The sequence below is a fragment of the Aythya marila genome (genome assembly GCF_965140915.1).
Source record: "Aythya marila genome assembly, chromosome: 10".
NCBI classification, from domain to species: domain Eukaryota; kingdom Metazoa; phylum Chordata; class Aves; order Anseriformes; family Anatidae; genus Aythya; species Aythya marila.
This window is the reverse complement of record NC_139051.1, coordinates 14,607,041-14,626,569: the sequence shown is the minus strand read 5'-3', so window position 1 is coordinate 14,626,569 and position 19,529 is coordinate 14,607,041. Positions and strand designations below refer to the sequence as shown.

Genomic DNA, 19,529 nt, shown 5'->3' with positions numbered 1-19,529 from the left:
AACAGTGGCAGTCACAGCACTGTTGGTGTGCATGTTCAAAATGTGCCAGTAGAAAAAAAAAATCTTTAAGAAAACTGCAAATTTTAATTTTTATCCACAGTCCAAGAAGAGTAGGAGGTGTGTGGGTATATCTGGAAGATGGTGCAGGAGGGATGATGCTGTTGGGGTGCATGGCACAAAAGTACAGCTGTTTTGATCCACATTGGAGCTGTTTTGGATCAGGATGTGATCTGGGTAGGAACCAACACGGCCCAACTGCAGTGAAGACTCTGCCAAGATCATAGCCAGCCTTATGCCAGTGAGGCAGAGGGGCAGCTTACTCTGCAATGGCAGGACAGCAAGAGTGCTCCCTGCAGAGTCCGCCTTTCTCTGGACTTCTTCAGCCATTTCCTTCCCTTGTGGTGTTGGCTTTACACTGAAAGCTAGCAATCACATGAGCTATTTTTGTCAGTGAATCCCTTTATACCCTTGGAAGTAATGTTCTGTGCCTCTGCATGTCCTGCAGGAAGCAATTTTGAAAAAAAAAAAAAAAAAAAAAAAAAAAAAAGCAAGCACATTCCTGCAAATAAAGGCCAGATGAGTCCCTTCAGAAACTGTGGTGGCTGCGGGGCCATTTCTCTTGTTACCTTTGTCCTCATGGGAAGCATGGCAAAAAGGAAAGCTTCTACTTCCAACATGTTTTCAGACGCCCGCATATGGGTTGTATTTTTTCAGCGTTGGAGCTCATTTGCAGGTGGCAGAGTGAACTCGTGTCCTCAAAGGCAGAGGCAGACTCGAGATGATAGAGCAGCTCCATTGTTTACCAGCCAAGTTCTGCATGGCTGCAAGTTTAACCTGGAGATGGGAGTAGGAAAACAGAAGGGTGCTGAAGTGCATGGTAACCTAAAAGATTCTTGTTCGTTTGTCATACATGAGAGCAGGCTTGTGGTTAAGGTACTGTAGACTCCTTCCTTGGCCAAAATAAAGGGTTTGAGTCCTTTGGGGCTGATGGCTTTCAAAGACCTGGAGCATGCAATCCCCAAACATTGACTGATCAAAGGCATGTCAGTTTGTGCTCAGACTTTGCTTCAACCCCAGACATTGTATTTTTCCTCTTTGTATCTTCTTGCAGAAAACCATTGGGGAGATCCTTGCTTCAAATGAGATCTTCAGTCGATTTGAAACTATACTGGAGGTAAGCATGCCTGTGTCTGCCCCAGAAGGTTTAGCATTGCTGCTTCTGCACAGCCTGTTGCTCTTTTTGTGTAAATTTTGAAAAATATTTAAATGCAGCTGTTAGTCTTTCTTTCTGGATGCTTTTATCTGAGTCACTTCTTATTTTGTATATTTTATAAGCAAATGTAATGGAAAGATCAGCACAAGCAACAAACATACAAATGTCTTTCCTACCTTCTTCCCCACCTGCCCTACCTATCTCTCTTGGCACAGTTTTTTCTCCAAAGCATTTGTAGTTCTTGAATACTTTTTCAAGAGTGAATATTTCTCGCCTTTCCATGCCAAGCTAAGCTTAAGCTACCTGTTGTTTTTTGTTGTTGTTGTTTGTTTCTTTGTTTTGTTTGTTTTTGTTTTTGTTTTTGTTTCTGTAGGTATCTAAATAAAATAGTCCTCAGGTTATAAACCCACAAAGGCTTCTGCCCAGGCTTCATTTAGTTAATTTTTTTTACTAGGGACAGACTGATTTTCCTTTTACCTCCACCAGAGTCATCTGGATCTGCTCTAGCATTGCACCCAACAGTCCTGACCTGCTTGTTTTCAGCTTTGTGGCTGTTAGTTTTTTACAAAATTCATTGTTTAATTGTGGTTATAGTGTTGATTCTCTTTTTCTTCTCTTGGGGCAAAAAGATACTGGTTTAGTCTCTGTATGTACTTGTGTATTCCAGTGCTCTCTTGTTCACATTAGCTGCACTCACACCAGTGGTTTCATTGTCCAGCCTGTTTTTATGGCATTATATCTCTAATATTACAAGCCTTGCCTCTTGAATACAAAAGCTTTTCACTAGCTGCACCTTTGGTGGGTTGCTTAGAGTTTCCTCTCCATTTCTAATAGACCCCTCTCATTAACTTATGCTAGAGGCATGGTGAAATCTTGTATTGTTTTTGCAGAACTGTGGCCTGCCTGCAATTCTTGATGGACCCGGCCCCTTTACTGTATTTGTACCCAGCAATGATGGTGTGGATAAATTGAGAGATGGAAGGCTCATCTATCTTTTCACAGAGGTGAGAGCTCATAATACTTTAAGAGGTCCTGAGATAGTGCAGCCTGTTGCACTAGGCTTTGTTGGAATAGCTTGTGCAATGTATGTGATCATTGCTGAAAGATTTCTGGAGTTAACTAAAATATCTTTCTGTAAGGCTTTGAGAAAGAAGTGAATGCTGGTGGAACCTGCAATGAGAAATGCATTTAGCCAGACTGTTTGTCTGTTTTTTGGCTTTTTCTTCTCGCTTGGTGTGGGGGAAATGAAGTAAGGAAATGAAGTAAATTTATTTTCCAAGTGAAGCCTCTGCTGTGATACATTGGCATAGTCAGTCATTTATTAAAAGAAAAAGTAATTGCCTCTTCTTACTCCTGAGCAGTGAAGGGGTACCCAATTATTATGTTATTTTTGTTTTTTGTTTTTCCTTAGGGCATAAATAAGCTTCAGGAACTTGTGAAACATCATATCTACACTTCAGCAGTGGTAAGGCAGGCAGCTCTAATTCTGGATAATTGGAGTCCTTCAGGCCAGCATATAATCAACTATGTTGTTTGGCACAGAGGTTGGAGTGTCAGTGACTTCAGCTGCTGTTTCTTGGACTGCCCAAGAGAGGAGAGATGTGATTCAGGACCTGATGAGGCAAAACATTTACCAGGAAAGTTGTTGCCAAAAGGGACTTCCATCACAAAGCTCTTAGTTTTCTGAGTGTGATGGTGCTCATTAGTCAGATGTCCTTTACAAAGAAAACATTGTCCTGCAGAGTTTGCTGCAGGCAAATTCTCTCTTGGCATCACTTTAATTTGCTGAACTATTAATTAGGAGTGTACCCTAATTATGAATCCTCCCACCCATAGCTTCCCTAACACTGAAAACAGCAACACAGAAGTTATAGCCAGGTGGAGAATTGGTCAAAACTCTCCTGCTCCTTCTCCTGTCTTCTTGGGCTCCATCAGTGGGGTACTGCCAACTCTTGCACCAGCATTTATTTACCTTGTGTGGCAGGGTAAATAAAATTAATGCAGTGCATTAACAAGACTTTTTCCCTTATACAATCAACAAGAGAAATGTTTAAAATTATACACAGAACCTGTGGGGAAGTGAATACTCAAGCGTTATGGTACAATGTCATGTATTTTTGCTAAGAAATATCAATATTATTCCAGTCCTTCATTAAGGAGAAAATGTCAGTTCTTATGATTTTCATAACTCCAACAGAGAAAATAAGCAGTACATTGACAAAACAGCAAAACATAGTTTTTCTTGCAATTGATGAATAACAACATGGCAACAAGCCACACTACTTATTTTAATAACTTTTTGAACACAAAAGTAAAAATTGTCTTAGTTCTCAGAACGTCTCACCTGTCAAATCCTTATGTTTAAATTTCTCGTACAGCAGCTGTGGTTTACATTTCTTCTGTCTTTAGAAATAAGCTTATTTAGTAGGTCAAAATGTGTTATCTATTATGCTTCTTGCTCAGCGTTACTTCTTTAATTAATATGTCCTGGAAAATTCCCTGTATTGGCTGTATCAATGAGAGACACTATTAGTGAGACTTAATTTCAGCTGTTCTAGACTGTTTCTTGCACAAGGAATGAAAACAAAGGCCACTACCACAGACACTGCTGTGTTTGTAGCATTGCAAATGATTCACACAAAGTCCTGTATTTCCCTCTGGGCTATTGTGTGTGTTTAATGTATTTTATGAAATGTAAATGTTAAGGTTATTGTCCCCTTTAGAAGGCTTTTTTAGGTGGGGGGGGGGTGTGTGTGTGAAAGGACTCTGTAAGCTGTACTGAAATGTCCCTGCTTTTTCATGACATTGCCCCCTCATGTGTTTATTTCAGGTGACTGTAGAAAAACTGATAATGATGCCACAAATCATTACTATGGCCAACCAGATACTGACCATCAGCATCAGTGCAGACGTATGTATGGATCAAAACTCAGCTGGGCAAATGTCCTGTGCTAAGTGGAAGTCTGGATATAGTTCTGAACAATGTGGTTTCGTCCCATCTCTGCTTCCTCCTGTGCTTAAAAAATAGACCTAAATGGGGTCACTGAATTATTTTTGCTTCTTATCCAACTTGTGACTCTACTAAGAGGCTTGACTATTTGTGTGGTTGCACTCGATGTTGCATACCATCTGTTTCCTGTGTTGCCTTTATGTAGTTGATACAGTCTAGTGGGCTAAAATACAGATAAATTATTTGTGTTTCTGCATCAGGGAAGAATTCTGATGGATGAATCAGGGATCCCCTTAAACGTGAGAAACATTGTGGCATCAAATGGTATTATTCATACCTTGGACGGCATCTTCCTCCCTCCTTCGATAATTCCCATTTTGCCTCACAGATGCAATGAGGAACAACATAAAATTGTGACAGTAAGTCACCTTCTCCCATTCTCTTGCTAGCCATTGCTGTAGACCCTACACTCACCTGGAGGAACAAATGCAAGCTGTGTAAATTACATTTGGGAAATGTGTTCTCTCTGAGATATCCCCTAATATGAACTTAGGCAGCATCAGCACTGTGATTGTTGCTTCTGCTATCACTTTGCACTGCTTTGCTGGCAATCAGCTGTTTTCTTGTGGTTCTTTATATTTTCCTTGCATCCATCCTACCTTTGCTTCAGAAAGATGTTTGCCTTTTCATAAAGCTGTGTATGCCCTTCTTGACACCAGAGTTACTAACTCAGCTGAGAATGCTTTGTTCCCATCACTGTCAGCACTGTTTTCATGTTAGTATGGATGGGAAACAGCTATTCAGCAGCAGGAGCTGCAAATGCTGTATGGTATTCTCACATAAAGAATTTTGTATACCTTATTTTAGGTGTGTGTTCCCCACTTTAATCACTGGTAGGTTACTGGAAAAGAGGATGAGGCTCTGAATAGGCAAAAGGCACCTGATTTGGAGCAACACAAATAATATCAACTGGCCAGAGGGTCTGTTATACCTTGTTGATTTAATGAGGCTGCCACATGGATGCCCAAAGTGTTTTCCAGCATAGCTGTGTCTCTAGTGGCTGATAGACTCACTGGGTGGAGACAGACCCCATCTTAAAGTCAGGTGCAAACATCTCGTGACAAAGGATCCACTTTGTTGAAGTGAGAAGCTTACCCCATTTCAGAGTGTGGAACTCCCTCCTAAAAATGTTTCTGATGCATGCTGTGAAGTTTTGGATATGTACTGGAAGCAGTAGCTCTGGAGCATTCTTGGCATGGGGAAGGGGTTCTTTTGAGAAGATGAAGTTTTCTGCTCTTTTTTTCTTAACAGGGCTCTTGTGTGGATTGTGAGGCTCTCAACAGCAGTGTTTGCCCACCTGGCAGCAGAGAAATGGTAATTATTTTTGATCATTTACATATTTTCTTCTTTGTATGATGACATAGAAGCACACTGTGACAGTTTCTAACCCAAGACACTTTCAAACAAATACAGGACAGGAAAGGTGAGCAGTAGAGAGGAACAACATGGCTTGTTAGAGGATGCATATCCACCATGCACTGTAATCCCAGACTGTCGCCCAATAACTACTCTGTGCTATTATTTTGACGTCTGTTTCCTGAGTCAATGCAGATAGCTGTGATTCAGTCTGTGCTAAATGAAATTGTAGGCTTGCAGTTTTTAGTACCTCTACTCTGCCTCAGGTAGGGTTTTCCTCCTCCCGCACTGAGTCTCCCAGCTCCTCCAAATTGCTAGAATCAAACCCAATCCCACTCGTCCCATCCAGTAACACCACTGCTTATGTCATGGCCAGGGAATTGCAACTAGCTCTATGCGCTGCAGAGGGCTGAGAAACAATTTGTTCTTGGCCTGTGCTCGCTGTTGATTCAGAATGAGCAGAACTAGCTGAAGGCGGAATAAAGAGGAGGCAGCACACTGGTGTTTGAGTTAACCCATGCTGGGTTTAGCAGTACAGCAATTTTCAGGAAATCCCTGTGTGAAGGTCAGGCCCAAGACATTGTTTGGGAAAAATGGAGAGGTGTTCATGACTGTTAACTGTTGAGTGTCTTCTGAGGGATCTGAGTTTCAGAACTTGCTGATGCCGTCTCAGCATGAATGTCTGAAGTGGAGCTCTGCAAAATCACTAGTCAATTGTTTTCCTCTCTGATTGAGGCAGGTGTGGACAGAATCATCTTGGGCCCAATTCTGCCTGTGTATAACTACATGACAGGTCACTGGGTATTGTTCCAGAAATCATCTGCAGTCCTTTCCCTTCCCACTCTCTGTCTCACCTCCACCCCTAGCTGTCTCCCTCCCTTCCCTTCTTTCTCCTTTCCTCCCTCCCTCTCTCATTCTCTTGTACTCCCCCTTTTCCCCACTCCTTCTCCCTGCCTTTCCTCTCCCTCCTTCCTTTCTCTTTTCCCATACCCTCTTTCTTACCCTCTATTTCTCTCCCACTTCCACCCTGTCTCTCCCTTCCATCTCCCTCCTTTTATCCTCTCTCCCCAACCTCTCCCCCTTCTTCTACTGTCTCCCTTATCATAAATACTACTATAAGAACAAAAGGGCAGCACCTTGGCTCAGGCTTGCAGACTGGGAGTGAGAGGAAGCCACCACGTGCCTTCTTTCACGATAGGCATGCTGTAGCAGTATCTTGTTCACCTTGGCTCCTTTTTGAACTTCCTCAGCTCAGAGATAGGCATAAATTGCTCTCTGCAGCAGAAAGAGAGGAGGGGAGGGTCACTGTGTTGATGTAACAAAACAGAGCTGACTTGTGTTTCTACAGGAATCAACACTGTTCCCAAAAGAATGTGTCTATATCCATGATCCACAAGGCCTGAATGTACTGAAGAAGGGATGTGCCAGGTACTGCAATCAAACAGTCATGGTGAGTGCAATGGGAAAACACGTTCTTTTGAAAGGAGCTCAGCTTTGCTCTTCCCGATTCATCGAGGAGACCTCTGACTCCTTGAACTGAGATGGCAACAATAGAAAAGCTGCCCCATGCAAGGGGGGCCCATCAGATGAGCTGGCTACCTGACCTCTCTTTGGTTAACACAGAGAAGAAAACACAGTACCAACCCGCTACAAATATTAGAAAGCAGCTCAGTTAAACCTAAACACGATACATAAATGCAATAAAACACAGCAGTTGTGACTAGCCAAGCTGGAGAAAGCTGAGAGATAAATGGTGTAGTGTTCAGTGTGTCATGTTTTCTGAGACAGCCCTGTTTTTATCACGTCTCCCAACAGAAGCAGAGTACAATGAAAGTGCCATAAGCTGTGAAGTGATTGCATCTTGTTTATGAAACATTGTCAGATGGTTTGGAAAAGTAGTTCTTACCCAGTTTACAGACCTCACATCAGGAGTCTGCAGCTCCTGAGCTGTCCCAGTGCCAACTATATAGAATGATTTTTGAGTGTCTTGTTAAATAGCAGCTGGATGTCTGTCCTGTCATTGTTCTTCTATTGGTTGGTTGTGACAAGGCCTGTGATCCAGGACTGATACATCCCTCTAGAAAAGCAGAAGTCCTCAGCAAGGATAAAGGAGGATCAAGTGAGCCAATATTATTAATGAACTCAAAACTCAGAGAAAGCACAGACCCTATTTGCATAAGTCACAGAAAGAACAGAAAATAGTGGTTTATGTTGACAAGAATTAGCTGCAAGCAGAAAGACAGGTATTGTTGGAAAATAATTTAATAAATTAAGTCCAATTTTATGTTTGGACTTCATGATCTTAAAGGTCTTTTCCAACCTAAATGATTCTATGATTCTAAGCATGGGTGTCTAAGTGACTATTTCAGCGTTGTCCATGGCCACAGGAAGGAGGACATAGATTTCAGAATTGTGAGAGCAGGACAACTCCAGGCAATTCATGTTAAGTCACTTGGTAATTTAATGATTCTGCTTTTCTTTCAGAAACCTGGGTGCTGCAAAGGATTCTTTGGTCCAGACTGCATACCGTGCCCAGGGGGATATTCCAGTCCATGCTATGGCCGGGGAAATGTAAGTACATGTATGAAGGATCATACTGTGTTACAATGAGCACTTGAGTCAGGGTGGTTAGGGAGTGTAGTTAGCTTATTTATTTTTTAATGGCAAGGTAGGACATTTTTTCTTTATGGTAACAGTTGCTCTAGATAAGCATAATTCAGCCTTTGTGCTCCAGCGTAAAGTGCAAAGTGGTGGCCACAGAATACCCAAGGAAAATGGAGTGTACTCATCAGTGTGTTTTCTGTCTTGAGCTCTAATGTGAATCATGTCATAGCTTTCGCAGACAGCATTGACTGGGGGTTGGGGGGGGTATTTTTTATTACCACCACTGCTCTTCAAAGTCCTATTTTTTACTGCAGCTGTTAAAAGTGTTTTTGATAGATATCAAAGCCTTGGTTTTGCCTTGGTTCGCTTAGTTTCAATGACTTTGGCTTTCTTTTTGTTTCCTTCCAGTGCAGCGATGGCATAGCAGGGAATGGCAACTGCCACTGCTTTGAAGGCTTCAAAGGAGTAGCCTGCCACATCTGTTCAAACCCAAACAAACATGGCGAGAACTGTGATGAAGGTTGGTAATTTGGAAGTAGAGACTAGAGAAAAATGTAGAGCAAAGCTATAGTGCATGTTCAGGTACCCTGGATTCCCTGCTGGCAAGACCTCATTATGAAAGAAGTGATGGAAATGTTAGGAATGCTTTAACAATTCATGTCAATAAAGAACAGTCCTGTCTGCCTCTGGGTCCTGCACTGCCAATTTAATTCTTGAACCACAGATGCAGTGTGTCCCAGTCTCCCCCTCATTCTAGTCAATTTATCAAGTCTTCAGAAAATACTCCTCAAATTTATGAACCAGTTTGCCTTTGTTACTCTGGACTTCTATTTCTAACAGTTACAGCCTTTTTTTTGTCTTCTTCGAGATTAACTTTACACTGCTATAGGTGTGACTGTCCCTGTGAATGGCTGGTGAGGAATGTTTTAATAAGAAAGTTATTTGTGTTTGTATGAAGTCTTTGATGTCTGGGGGTTTCAGAACAACTGATAACAACTAGTGACTGTTATGGGATACTATGCAAGCCTCTGATATCTGGCCAGGTGGCCAAGAGATTAAGAAGAAGAAAAAAAAAGCTGAAGGATGGCTAGGAGACAAGACCTGCAGGGGATGCTGTATAAACTTGACACGGTGCCAAGGAAGTACAAAGGGGAAGGACAAGAAAAAAACTTGGAGAGGAAGACTACGAGCCTTCAGCATGAAAGACCCCTAGAGACCCCCAGAGGGACCACCGGAGACTGATGCGCATGCTCCAGTAGGAGGGACTGGACCCCGGAAGCTAATTATAATAACCTATTTTTTTTAGAAGTAGTAATGAATATGTGTTAGTCTAGGAGCATAAAAATCAGCTACTTGATGTAACTGGTGTGTGTCCTGGTGGAGCGGAGACTCCTGGTGCACCCAGCACTGTTTGCTTACCTCTATTCTTTTAGTAAATCCTATTTTTTTATTTAATCCTATTTTGAAGACTGAACCATTTCTAACAGAAATGTCATCACAGGTGACAAAAAGCGTGGCTGATATGACAGTGGTAATGCAGGTCTTGGAAACATTGGCCAAATTTGTGTGTGGAACTTCCAAGCAAATCTCTCCTCCTTAGAAAGAAAAGACATTTTCCTTTCCCAGTTGACAAGGACCTTGTGCTTGATGGCCTAAATTTGAACCCATCTTTAGAGCTCATAAAACTCTTGGACCCAGGCAGTCAGAGGATCAGTTCCCTGGCCAGGTTTTGAGGTGGGATGGATGTGTCTCAGCAGACATCCCTCTGTCAAGAACAAATGGGATGATGATTTGATGTCATGAGAGATTGTGAAAGAAAGTTAGGAATCTGCAAAATGTGACTACTGTGGTGAGTTCTAGACTTTTGGCAATTACTGTTCTTTCTCCATGTGAAAATTCTTTGACAGATTGTGGCTGCGTCCATGGTGTCTGTGACAACAGGCCTGGCAGCGGGGGTGTGTGTCAATCCTGGTCCTGTAAGGAAGGTTTTACTGGGAAATTCTGTGACAAGACATCCAAGAACTGTGGCCCGAGCGGGTTGTCCCAGTACTGCCACCAGAATGCTGTTTGCAGCCTTAATGACACAGCAAGGTCAGTCTTTCACAGAATCACAGAATCACAGAATTTTCTAGGTTGGAAGAGACCTCAAGGTCATCGAGTCCAACCTCTGACCTAACGCTAACAGTCCCCACTAAACCATTTCCCTAAGCTCTACATCTAAACGTCTTTTGAAGACTTCCAGGGATGGTGACTCCACCACTTCCCTGGGCAGCCTGTTCCAGTGCCTCACAACCCTTTCAGTGAAGAAGTTCTTCCTAACATCTAACCTAAAACTCCCCTGGCTCAACTTAAGCCCATTCCCCCTCGTCCTGTCACCAGGCACGTGGGAGAACAGACCAACCCCCACCTCGCTACAGCCTCCCTTGAGGTACCTATAAAGAGCGATAAGGTCACCCCTGAGCCTCCTCTTCTCCAGGCTGAACAAGCCCAGCTCCCTCAGCCGCTCCTCGTAGGACTTGTTCTCCAGGCCCCTCACCAGCTTCGTCGCCCTTCTCTGCACCCGCTCAAGCACCTCGATGTCCTTCTTGTAGCGAGGGGCCCAAAACTGAACACAGTACTCGAGGTGCGGCCTCACCAGAGCTGAGTACAGGGGGACGATCACCTCCCTAGCCCTGCTGGTCACACTGTTCCTGATACAAGCCAGGATGCCGTTGGCCTTCTTGGCCACCTGAGCACACTGCTGGCTCATATTCAGCCGACTATCCACCATCACTCCCAGGTCCTTCTCTGCCTGGCAGCTCTCCAACCATTCCTCTCCCAGCCTGTAGCTCTGCTTGGGGTTATTGCGCCCCAGGTGCAGGACCCGGCACTTGGCCTTGTTGAACTTCATGCAGTTGACCTCAGCCCATCGGTGCAGCCTATCCAGATCCTCCTGCAGAGCTTTCCTACCCTCAAGCAGATCGACACACGCACCTAACTTGGTGTCATCTGCGAACTTACTGAGGGTGCACTCGATGCCCTCGTCCAGATCATCGATGAAGATATTAAAGAGGACCGGCCCCAGCACCGAGCCCTGGGACACGCCACTAGTGACTGGCCTCCCACTGGACTTGGCTCCATTCACCACGACTCTTTGGGCCCGGCTATCCAGCCAGTTTCTAACCCAACGAAGCATGCGCCAGTCCAAGCCAAGAGCAGCCAGTTTCTTGAGGAGAATGCTGTGGGAGACGGTGTCAAAAGCCTTGCTGAAGTCAAGGTAGACCACATCCACAGCCTTTCCCTCATCCACCCAGCGCGTCACTCTGTCATAGAAGGAGATCAGGTTCGTCAGGCATGACCTGCCTTTCATAAAGCCATGCTGACTGGGCCTGATCGCCTGCTTCCCCTGCAAGTGCTGCATGATGACTCTCAGGAGGATCTGCTCCATGAGCTTTCCTGGCACTGAGGTCAAACTGACAGGCCTGTAGTTTCCCGGGTCTGCCCTCCGGCCCTTCTTGTAGATGGGCGTCACGTTTGCTAGCCGCCAGTCGATTGGGACCTCCCCCGATAGCCAGGACTGCTGATAAATGATGGATAGTGGCTTGGCCAGCTCCTCTGCCAGTTCCCTCAGTATCCTTGGGTGGATCCCATCCGGCCCCATCGACTTGTGCACATCTAAGTGCCGTAGCAGGTCACCAACCAGTTCTTCATGAATAATGAGGGCCACATCCTGCTCCCCATCCCCTTCCACCAGCTCAAGGTACTGAGTATCCAGAAAACATCCGGTATTGCCGCTAAAGACTGAGGCAAAGAAGGCATTGAGCACCTCCGCCTTTTCCTCATCTCTTGTAACTAAGTTTCCCCCCGCATCCAGTAAAGGATGGAGATTCTCCTTAGTCCTCCTTTTTGTGTTGATGTATTTATAGAAACGTTTTTTGTTATCTTTAACGGCAGTAGCCAGATTGAGCTCCAGATGAGCTTTGGCCTTCCTAATTTTGTCCCTGCACAGCCTCGCTACTTCTTTAAAGTCCTCCTTAGTGGCCTGCCCACTTTTCCAAAGCTCATAAACCCTCTTTTTCCTCCTAAGATCAAACCACAATTCTCTGTTGAGCCAGGCCGGTCTTCTTCCCCGCCAGCTCATCTTTGGGCACGTGGGGACAGACCGTTCCTGCACCATTAAGACTTCCCTCTTGAAGAGTGCCCAGCCTTCCTGGACCCCTCTGCCCTTCAGAACCACCTCCCAAGGGACTCCACCAACTAGTGTCCTGAGCAGCTTTCTGGCGTACAGATTCGGGTGGGCACATTGTCATCATATAGTCACACAACGGCTGTGAGGCTGCCAACCCTGTAACTGTGCATGTCTCCCTGTGTGCCTGTTGCACAGGGTTGTTCAAGCCATGCAGCCAGCCCGCTGCACTAGAGATTAAGTCAGGTTCTTGCTTGCTTGAGAGCTCAAAATATCTTTTTGCTCTCTGCTGTATTTCAGAATAGGCTGTACTACCTGTGTGCCTTCTGTGCTTATGTTTTTAAGGTGCATCTGCATGGATGGATATGAAGGGGATGGATTTTCCTGCCAGCCCATTGACCTGTGCAGTCAGCCAGAACGAGGAGGCTGTTCTCAGAATGTAAGTGGGACTGGACTATCGAAACGTGGAGAAGCAACATCTATCAATCAAAGCAGGACAGTTGCAGATTTGTTGGGCACTGGTGTTGTGCCTCTTTCCCAGTCTGTAAGGTGGGATGGAACAGCAGGTACCTAAACACAGCCGTCATAAGGAGGTCAGTCATTTGGTTGGTAACAAAATGTGACACCCTGGGGAAGGTTTGGCTGGTTTGTCCAGATATTTTAGCTGCACAGACTTTTGTTTTGTATTCATTTTCCCCTCAAGATCTTCTTACGTGTTGTAGCTTGTCTGTGAGCTCCAACTCATATTTCTAGTAGCCAACAACAAATGGTCAGACCTCATCATGATTTAGATCCCTCAGTGAGAGGAATGCACTGGGCTATGTAGAAGGGAATAGGATGGCACTAAGTACAAAGGTCTTTGCTGAAAGAGATCTACCTCCATGATTGATTCCCAGCCTACGTGCCCAGGCAGAAGAAGATTGTGCTTATCCTGCCTAGGGAATACTACTTCTGTAATGGAAGACCTTTACTGAATGGCAGGGAATGCCCTGTGAGTTCTGAGCCACCTTAGACACAAGTATCCACCTCTCTGAAAACACTGAATGTTTCCAGAATCACTTTACTATGATATTATCTAGAATTTTTCTGAAGAAGATGCTTCCAGTCCCTGCACCCAGTGCTGGAATCAAAAATGGTCATTCAGAAACTCTTCTCTGACTGGTGAAAGAGACTTGTACCTGTATTTGTAGTGCACTATCTGCTCTCTGCTGAGTGTAATGCTTTTGTCTCCCTTCTGCAGGCCCTGTGCATCAGTACAGGCCCTGGCAATGCCACCTGCCAGTGTAACGTGGGCTGGACTGGGGATGGGAAAGCCTGTGTGTCTATAGACAACTGCATGCTGGAGAGCAGAGGGAACTGTCACATCAATGCTGACTGCATTTATATCGGCCCCGGTCAGGTATGGGCTATACTAAGTAGTCTGGTAGTAGACTTACATTTCCTAAGCTGCTCTGAAATGGTCTGGGATTGCTGGAGGTAGAACCTGGGCTGGTCAGCAGCAAAACCTGATTGTTGGCTGCCAGATACACTGGCTCATGCTATAGCCACACAGGGTACTCTTGTGTGGTGAGAGGCATGGGTATGTTTGAGGCTGCTACACTACTCGGAAACCTTTGTGTAGCAAAGGGAAGAGCCCTGCTCCATAACAAGGCACTGGTTGCTGTGCCCACCTTGTTCTCAGATCACAGCATTGTCCCTGGGCAGTGCTAAAATGTACAGAAAATCACATGCAGCTATTCAGATAGTCAATGGAGGGAGACAGGCCAAGACTGGGACATCCTGAGACTGGAGGAAGGCATGCAGGAGGGGTGGCTTCTCAGGGTGGCTTCTCAAGGTGCTTCTTCTCCCCACTGAGCAAAGGGAGCTCTGGGCAATGGGCTGAGGAAAGGTGCCAGATCTTCAGCAGAATTTAGTGAGGTAGGTGGCATGTGCAAGTGCTCTTTTAGCTATCATATAAGCAGGAAGTTTTGAAATCACCCCCTCTTCTCTTTCTGTTGTTCACAAAGTCTGTGTCATTCTCGGAAAAGCTGGAAATAGAGATGGAAACTATTATTCTCAAGTTACCCTCACACAGGCAAGCAGAGCAAGGGATCAGTGCTCTTGAGTAACCCAGCAGCATGTGTGTTGTGATAGAGAATGATGCCCTACTAAGGAAGTACCTCTGCATTTTCATGTCTTGAGGAACCAGGAGAAAACTTAGGAAAGTCAATTAAGAATAGATTTTAGATTTTTATGCCTTTTTTGGGTAGTAAATGAGGATACTCTGATAGCTCTTTAAAATTGAAATGCCTCTTTCCTGCAGAGCAAATGTGTCTGCAAGAGGGGTTATGCTGGCGATGGCCACAATTGCGATGCAATCAACCCATGCCTCATGGACAACGGCGGCTGCCACGACATGGTGAGTAGCTAAAGAGCTGTCCAAGGCACTGTGGCGGTGAATGTTCCTCTGCTCCCTGTCACAAGTTTTTCAGCCATGGCATCAAGAGAATCACAAGGATTTGGTTTGCATTGGCCTACTGGCACACCACTGAGGTGTTATAAAGGTTTAGTCTCTGATCTATGGAGGCAGATCCTCTGATTTTTCATGAATGCACACAACCCAAAGCCATCATCTAGGCCTTGCTGCACAAGGTATAAATTCAATGGCACTATAAACACAACAGGAAGAAGGGGTTTGTGTGCGCATTTGTAGCCTGGGCCATAAGAGGTCAGAATTTGATTCTTAGGTAGGTGTAACACTGCATTACCTGTGTTCACTCTCTAATTTCTCCTTTCCTTGTACTTGCAGGCTATGTGTGTACCTCTTGGAGGAGGGGAGAGGTCCTGTACCTGCCCTCAAGGCTATGTGGGGGATGGCATGACATGCTATGGAGATGTTCTAAAAGTGAGTGAAAAGCAAATGTCTGAGGTCTTTTGGAGATCAGGGAGAAATGTCTCTGTTCTCACTTCCCATTTCTCTGTTACTCGAGCTGACTCCTCTCAGCACAGCACGTGTTTGCCCAAGACCACAGAGACAGCACCAGTGCCAAGAACCGGTGTCTTCAATAAATCATTGACAGTCATTTCTAAGCTGCTCCACCCCTGTCTGCCCTGTGCAATAAGACATCTTTTATTTGTTATTTGGAAAGTTTTTCAGGTCAGAGCTAGGTTGGCCCATTTTCTGACATTAGAATTATTAATAGACCATTCAATCACTGTCTCTGGTAAACATAAGCAATTTCAGATGAATTGAAAAGAATTTATTTATTTAGGTATATATATATTTAATGTCTGGAATATATATTCTTTAATGGCTAGAGTTTGGTTTTGGGAGTGGCCATCCCTCCACATGACACAAGGTGCCTTTGAAGTTTGTGAAGGGAGAAAGGAATTCCTAAGTCGTTATTGCTGGATCTAATATTGCAAAGGGCTCCTGTCCCCCACCCCAGGTCTCCCAGTCCCACAGCTCCAGTGCTCATTGGAGGTTACCCTTCTGTTGTTTCTATTTTGAAGGAGCTGGCTGGGAGTTCCCACTTTGCAGGCTTCTATGACTGGGTTAAGGTAAGAATGGCCGTGGCATGTCCACATGAGTAAGTACTGTAGAAGTGAAGTCACTGTGAACACTGCTGTTAAAGGAAGAGCAACAGCATTTATCTTTTTCATTAGAGAAAAACAAAGCAACAGCTAAGGTGAATCAGAAAGAGTAGTAGCATGTAGAAAAGCTCTGGAGTTTGTGATGGAGTAAGGGTCATCAGTGTGTTTGAGGGACTAGTTTATAGCACAAGAGGAAGCTGTGACTGTAACACACATGATTTTCATAGTTGTATCTTCTGTAATTCCTGGCTGTAGGAAAGTAATACAGAAGGAAAAGAAAAAGGGGTAGCATAATAATAGCTATTTTTGAAAAATGATTACTATTTTAAAAATAGCAATCTTTGAAAAATTAGACTATATGTTTGTTCCTTTCCTTCTTACGGGCTCCCTGTTCCTAGCTTGGCTGCAAGAGACACTGCAGGCTGCAGCAAGTCTGTGGAAACACACTATGAAGCATGCCATCTCACTGAGCCTTAGTTTACCTGTCCTGCTGTGTACATTGCTTTTGCTAGGAGTAATTTTGGTCCCTTCCCCAAAACTGATGTTGTGTGTTGTTTGTTTATGGATTTGACTGAATGGATTTGAAGATTAATGTAATTTAAGCAGGGCTTAAAGCAGCAGATTTTTCATTGGCAAGCAGATGTCAGCTGTTTTGGCCAAACCACTTGTGGCATTTTTTGATTGCCAACAGCACTTACTTATTTCACACGTGCAAGAAAGCCTGCTGTGTGCACACTACCATTCTGCACGTCCCTGACATGGGACTGCAAAAGCAGGATGACTCTTGGTTATATTTTACGGAGTAGATATGGCACTGGCATGTCTTATTTGTTCATCTTTGTGCTTTGGACAACAGAAATCTCTCTTCAGCATCCCAGCAGGAACCAATGTCACTGTCCTGGTGCCATCAGAGGAAGCTATCAACAGCTTGAACAAGAGTGAGAAAGATTTCTGGCTGACCCCCAGCACGCTGCCGGTTTTAGTCAGGTATGAGGAGATTCCTCTCTTTGCTTTAGTATGCCAGACAACAGTAACAAAGCTATGAGTTGGATTTCTGGTCATACATGCCCAATAAGGAGATATCTTGAAATAAATATAGAAGCAAGGTTAAATATGTAGCAGGCAAAGAATATAGTAGGCATTTAAAATATAACAGAGCTCAGGCAATTGGAAGTGTATTTATTTTTCATATATGTGCATTCTCTCCACACGCTTAATGGCTTTAGTGAATGTGTGAATGTTAGGTGATATGCTCCCTGTTATTACAATTAGTACCAGAACCTTTTCTTTACCTGCCTTTTTTCTCTTCAGGGCCCACTTTCTTGAAGGTATCTTCACTGGTGAAAAGCTCAAAAAGTACGACAAGCCAGAATTACCCACCCTCAACCCACAGACCAGATGGCAGATAAACACCAAGAGTGGTGTAAGAATTTTTTATGTAATGCACATGTGTCAGTGTCAAATTAAACTGCTCAAGAGCTGCTATATCTAGTGGGGAATCTGGATGTGATGCTGGTGCCTTCAAGCTCAGGAATCTTTAAAAATTGTACCCAGATTAATCATGTGCAACCTTGAACAAATCATATGTCTGGTTTGCATATGCCTGGTGATTTCTGATGCTTCTGCTTCTCCCTCTTATGCTTTTGCAGGTATTAACCATTCAAAATGCAAGTATTGTCGTCAGCGACATCCCTGCCAGCAATGGCATTATTCATGTCCTCAGTAAGGTATGTCAATACTGGGAAATACAGTCATAGCAATGAGGTTGTGTTGCAGCATCCGTGATGGAGACAACAAGTAATGTATACCTGGGCAGTTAGAAAGAGCTATAATGACAAAAATACGCTTGATTATCACAAAGTCCTGACAGATGTTCCTGTGCACTAGTGTTTTAAGTTTAAAGTATTCGTCTCTGGGACAAGTAAGAGGGAAGTTCCTCTTCTCTTGGCTGGTAGATGAGTTAAGACTATTGCAGAATTGTGCTAAATGGTATCATTTCTACTTGCTTTTCTTGCAAGCAGGGTGGGAGTAATTTCCCCCACTGTCTCTTGCCTGAGCTTGCTGATGAGCTTGCTTTATCTGCAGGTTTTGTTGCCACCTTTAGGAGATATCCCACCGAGTCCTCCAGGTCTGCAGAAACGGCTCGATACAGTTTCCTCATTCAGCACATTCAAGGATTTGTTACACGTAAGCATCTGATGTGGGTTCTGTTGTGGCTGTCAGAACTTTCTTTGTGCAAATGCCCAGTTTACCTGTTGTAGGTGGGACTAAACCTGGACCACCTGCTGAGAAAAGAGAAACCATCTATTTCCTACCATTCCAATGTGATCTTCTAAGAAAGGTCCTTTGAACAGCCAAAGGATCACATACTTGCAGTTAGATCCCTATATCATGTTATTACAATGGAAGATGTCCTGTTTGTTGCAGGCTCTCACATGCTTGTACAGGCAGAGAAACCTAGAGGAAAAGGAAGGCTTGTTCGTAATCAAGGAACTGCACTTAGGTCAACCCAGGGAGCAAGTGATTAGACACGTGTGACTGAGTGGAAATTGTATATTCAGTTTTCAAGCATTTCCCCTAGTGCTTTTGCTATATTAATTGATTTCATATGCAGTTTAGTTTTAGTGAGTACAAGTGTAATTGCTAATGTTAATGTTTGGACATTTTAATTTATTTTTTTATTTTTTTTTATTTTTTTATTTTTTTTTGTAGCAATACCAGCTCATTGGAAAAATTGAATCCAGTGACAAATATACAGTTTTTGTTCCTGGAAATAATTCCATTGAGGAGTACTGCCAGGCTCACAATGTGACACAATTGGTAAGCTCACTGTTTGCTTACAGTCTGAATATGTATTGCAGTAATTGCAGGGACATGTATACTGTCAGATCAGAAACTTGAGCTGAGAAGATCTGAGGAGGAGCATATGTGATGCTAAAAGCTAGGAGAAGTGGCAGAGAGAAATGAGAGGGTTTCCCTTGATGCTGCAATGGGAACTGAAAAGTCTATTTGGACACCAAATGCAAATTTCTGAGTAGATTTGTGTGTGATGGATAGCACAAGATCTTCTTCCTGTCTAGCCATGGCATATATGTGGTATTTTTGAACCTTTTGAAAAGCTCCAAAAACCTTTATGGCTTCATCCAGTAATGGTAACTAGGTGTGATCAGTGCTATTGTGATAGGGAGTTACTAGTATCTGTGGGCTAAATTAGCTAGTAGAGATTGCCTGGTAACTATTCTTGTGACATACAATTCCAGACTGAATTGTAGTCTAGGAAGTCAGACAAGTCCTAACATTTTATTTATTTGTTTGTTTATTTATTGTGGATTTAGGACAATGAGACAGTGCAGTACCATGTTATATTGGGAGAGAAGCTCTTGCCTACAGATTTGAGAAGTGGAATCCATAAAAATAGCATGCTAGGGCTCTCCTACTGGTTAATGTTTTATCAAAACAGCACCCAGGTAAGAATGGTAGATTGTTCTTCCATTGATAAACCATTATCCGTTTTGTACACCTTTTCAGTTTACTGACTGTGGCTATCTAACAGCCATCAAGCAATCCATGCAAAAGGAGTTGAAGGTTATCATCTCAGCCCTTTCCTT

At 43.8% G+C, this 19,529-nt stretch overlaps 1 protein-coding gene across 4 annotated transcripts in view; it reads left to right on the top strand.

Annotated features, from left to right (window-relative positions):
- STAB1 (stabilin 1) overlaps positions 1-19,529 on the top strand; it is a 59,435-nt gene that overhangs the window by 19,412 nt on the left and 20,494 nt on the right. For all 4 annotated transcript variants that reach the window (XM_082768166.1, XM_082768165.1, XM_082768167.1 and 1 more), the window contains 21 exons: positions 1,112-1,174; positions 2,104-2,217; positions 2,625-2,678; positions 4,044-4,124; positions 4,424-4,582; positions 5,475-5,537; positions 6,928-7,029; positions 8,064-8,150; positions 8,592-8,703; positions 10,091-10,274; positions 12,694-12,787; positions 13,589-13,747; positions 14,651-14,746; positions 15,137-15,232; positions 15,841-15,888; positions 16,778-16,908; positions 17,233-17,344; positions 17,571-17,648; positions 18,007-18,108; positions 18,634-18,741; positions 19,257-19,388. In XM_082768166.1, coding sequence (XP_082624292.1) covers positions 1,112-1,174; positions 2,104-2,217; positions 2,625-2,678; positions 4,044-4,124; positions 4,424-4,582; positions 5,475-5,537; positions 6,928-7,029; positions 8,064-8,150; positions 8,592-8,703; positions 10,091-10,274; positions 12,694-12,787; positions 13,589-13,747; positions 14,651-14,746; positions 15,137-15,232; positions 15,841-15,888; positions 16,778-16,908; positions 17,233-17,344; positions 17,571-17,648; positions 18,007-18,108; positions 18,634-18,741; positions 19,257-19,388 — 2,175 coding nt within the window. The remainder of the gene's footprint in view (positions 1-1,111; positions 1,175-2,103; positions 2,218-2,624; positions 2,679-4,043; positions 4,125-4,423; positions 4,583-5,474; positions 5,538-6,927; positions 7,030-8,063; positions 8,151-8,591; positions 8,704-10,090; positions 10,275-12,693; positions 12,788-13,588; positions 13,748-14,650; positions 14,747-15,136; positions 15,233-15,840; positions 15,889-16,777; positions 16,909-17,232; positions 17,345-17,570; positions 17,649-18,006; positions 18,109-18,633; positions 18,742-19,256; positions 19,389-19,529) is intronic.